Source organism: Cystoisospora suis, assembly GCF_002600585.1.
Source record: "Cystoisospora suis strain Wien I chromosome Unknown contig_454, whole genome shotgun sequence".
Lineage (NCBI taxonomy): Eukaryota > Apicomplexa > Conoidasida > Eucoccidiorida > Sarcocystidae > Cystoisospora > Cystoisospora suis.
The window spans coordinates 1-3391 of NW_027153255.1; the positions used below are offsets into that span (position 1 = coordinate 1).

The following is a 3391-nucleotide window of genomic DNA, read 5'->3' on the forward strand; positions in this document are numbered from 1 at the left end:
TATGGGTGAGCCTGCCTGCTTTGCAAAGCACCCGTGAAACCCCACGATTTCCGGAGGTCCTCTGAAGGTGAAAGGCTACTCGGTCATGGATCGCCTTCTAGCTCTCCCCAACGCCTTCACGGCGATTAGTCTCGGAGGGGGCGTCCGCGAGGACACACAAACCACCCTCGTGCCCTCGAATACCACAAATGCTTCTTCACGGAACGCCCAGCCAGTCTGCCGAAGCTTGTCCACTCCACCGAGCGCATACAAAAACGCTAAAAACTCTCGAAACACGGGAAAAGGGGGTCTTCTTCGACAACAATTGGGTGCCCCGTCACTCAAGAAACATCGCACTCTCTTTTACATCATATTCCATGCCCAACCAGACAGCCTTATCGCCTGAAATCCAGCGTAGTGTGAGGGTTGCCGTACTGGTCACGATACCTTGCGACCTCGTAGGGTGTGTAGGTCTCTTCGGGGTAGCCACACTCACACGGATCCACCNNGAAAGCGTTGCTCCATTCAGACTGGCAGTCACCGCGTTGTCGTCGACGGAACACTGGACCCGGCTTCAAGGGAATCGCACGGAACGCTCCGCTAGTATCGAACAGGGCATTTGAGACAGCATACACACCTGGATCAAATCCATCAGAGAGAGGGACCCCGTAGTGAAGCGGGGTTGGGTTGCCTGCGACGTATGTGTGCGGCGGCTGCTGAGGACGCTCCCGATCATGAATAATAACTGGCACATTTGACTCTTTTTGAAAGCGATCAGCGAAGTACTGTTGCGCAAGCTGGTCCCGGCCGGACGGGGGTGCGACCGGACTTCGGTAGTACGCGTCAAACGCCCCGGTGTGGGCGTACTGGAGATTCGGTTGCGACATGTTGGGCTGGAGACAGCGTCCAAGGCCTCCAAGGTGCTGCGGCCTGAATTAAAACGTGAACACAAAAAAGAACATACGAAGACTGCGTACCTGGAAAGAACGGTCTGCTGCCGGCCACGCCACCAGTACCGCGGGGCTCCCACACGAATGTACGTCCCGTAGCCGCCTCTTGCGACCACAGTCACAACCGGTGACGCACCTTCCCCAAGAATGAGAGCTCGAGTTCAGCGGGTTTAACCGTCAGTGCTTGAACGTGCCCCAGCTAGTTCACCAGCCCCTCGCTACGCTGGTAGCCGACAACCAGGAGAAAGCCAAAGTAAGAATCGACTCAGAAAAGTCCGGCGGAAGAGAGCAACGGATAAGAAATGAAAAACCGCGTGTTTCCACATGCGCAGTGCGCGATGCCCATCAACGCTTCGAAGCGNNGTAGTGCGCGGCGCTTCGAAGCGCCGCGCACTACTAGCATCGACACGTTGGCACAGCAGTTCTTCGCCGTGAAACCAGAATGCGAGACGCACCCGGCTTCGAGCGCAGAAATGTTGTCGCGGGGAAACAGGAATCAGGAAGACGCGAGCTTAGGGCCACTAAAAAAGCAGGGGAATTGCAAACATCTTGGGAAATGACTCGTATCTCTAAACTGATGCCACTGCAGTCCCCGTCGGCTTGCCAGCCCAATGCGGACTGGGTAGCTAGACGCCCGGCTTCGCAAAATCGCTGGCTGGGCCAAGGAGAGCAAGCTATCGGGTCCCCGTGATCTCGCGGCGCGGTCTCGGACTTCCTGTGCGCGGCAGTGTGTGGCAGCCTGATTAGCCCAGGAGTGACTTGGCCGTCCAGCCGGTTAGGTGTGGTTTTCCGTCTACCTGGGAGAGAATTTCTCGGGGGTAAAGAGAGAGGACCATATCTGGTGGCTATGTACGGACAACTCACAACCACGACACTACCGGAGACGCACCGTAGCTGTCTGGCCGGCGGTCCACTCGCAGCATAGCACGCAGTGCCACAAGCATTACATAGCGCCGCTCCTTCCGACAGACGTACAAAACCAGACAGCGTTCTTGGGAATCGACTGAATTTGTATCGACCCTCTACACACCGGCATTGGGCTGCGCGTAAGTGCTGCCGGAGCTTGCTGAGCCGCCGTCATCGAAAGCAATGCGAGAGCATCAGCTCCTCAGTGCCATTTCTTTCCCTATTTGCCGGCGACTACCACGTCATTGGATTACTCCGAGGTGTGGTCGAGCAATCGACGACAAGTAAGGGACTGGACTGTTGTAGACTAGGCGCCCGCAGACAGTCCCAACACGGTTGCGAGCCGCGCACGACCTAGCAGGCCTGCAACAGAGGGCGGCATCTCCGTCGCCTTTCTCATTCAACCAAGCAGAGAGAACTATCTTCACGCGCGATACCGGTTGGAAGAGGGGCTCATCGTCTGGGGTCTACCAGAGTCAGAGGGCGGTTCTCTGACTCGGATCACCCACGTCTTGCGGCCAGAAGTGCGGGCCAGGGCCCCGGGCCAGGTAAAGGGGAAGCTATGGAACGGTCAGTGTTTTTCATCGAGCTGGGTTTTCATTGGATTCTGTGAAGTGTTTCGTGAGGTTTGTTTGATACGGCGTTACTCATCTACCACCGCAGACCGGGGGACGAGTGTTGACCGGAGAAGGCGTCCGACCACATTGCGGAGCTGCTTACAAACCGTCCAAGACTCAAAGTGAGTGACCTGCCAGCTCTATCGTAGGTATCCTCACGTTGCAACTTTCCTTTCTGAAGAATTGCAACGTGAGGCTAGGCTGACTTCGCTCAGCGTGGACATTAGCTCGTTAGTCTTCTTGCGTCTCGTTGCCAGAGTCTGACTCATGGTGGCAAACGTAGCGGTGCCGGGACGCTGGCGCTCGACGGACAGCAACGCACAGACAGAAACCCGCGTGGGGGCGCTAGCTACGCTCGCTTGACACGGTGCTCTCAAGCGCCAACTGGAGTTCTTTTTGATTAGTATTGCTTTCCTTCTTTTTTTCTGCCTGGGCAGGCACTGTTTGACCTTTGCCCGTTTTCTGCGTTTCCGTCGGCTGATCGAAGACAGCGCGCTATCCGCCGTGTCTTGGCTACCAACCAAAGCAATTAATTGTCGGGCGCCGTGGCACTCGATGACATGTTGACACGTGCCTCGCGAAACTCCTTATTGCGGTCTTGAGAGTTGTTCACGTCACCACTGCCTCTCGGCATTCATGAGGGTCATGGCATTCGTGACAGAGTGACCCTTCCACTGTGTGCGGCGGACGGGTTCGTCGGTTACCGCGATGCCGAAGTCTAAGCTAACCAACATGAACACTGCTTGGCGCCCGAGTGCGCCGTTTCGACCAAAGGCTTCCTGGGCAGCCACCTGTTTCGCTGTCGTACTGTTCTTTGCCTTCTTCTACAGCTCTGCGATACCGGTGTCAGGGAGTGCCGAGCAGGTGTGGCCTCATGATCCGACACGCTCGACCCGGTCGCCCAGTCCCGGAGACTCCGGAGCACAGATTGCTAGGGAA

General features: G+C 56.7%; 2 protein-coding genes across 2 annotated transcripts in view; one reads left to right on the forward strand and one right to left on the reverse strand.

Moving 5' to 3' along the window:
• Positions 1 to 91: 91 nt before the first annotated feature.
• Positions 92 to 1625, reverse strand: CSUI_001147 (photosensitized ina-labeled protein phil1). The gene is made up of 2 exons (XM_068061353.1): positions 1066 to 1625; positions 92 to 902 (listed from the first exon to the last, which is right to left on the reverse strand). Exon 2 carries the CDS (start codon positions 864 to 866, stop codon positions 375 to 377), a length of 492 nt encoding a protein of 163 aa, XP_067926670.1. The 5' UTR covers positions 867 to 902; positions 1066 to 1625; the 3' UTR covers positions 92 to 374.
• Positions 1626 to 2634: 1009 nt separating this feature from the next.
• The window catches only part of CSUI_001148 (uncharacterized protein), a 1434-nt gene continuing 677 nt past the window's right edge, over positions 2635 to 3391 (forward strand). Inside the window, exon 1 of the mRNA XM_068061354.1 lies at positions 2635 to 3391. This exon is cut by the window's right edge and continues 677 nt beyond it. Within this exon, the coding sequence (XP_067926671.1) occupies positions 3161 to 3391 (231 nt within the window). The 5' untranslated portion in view covers positions 2635 to 3160.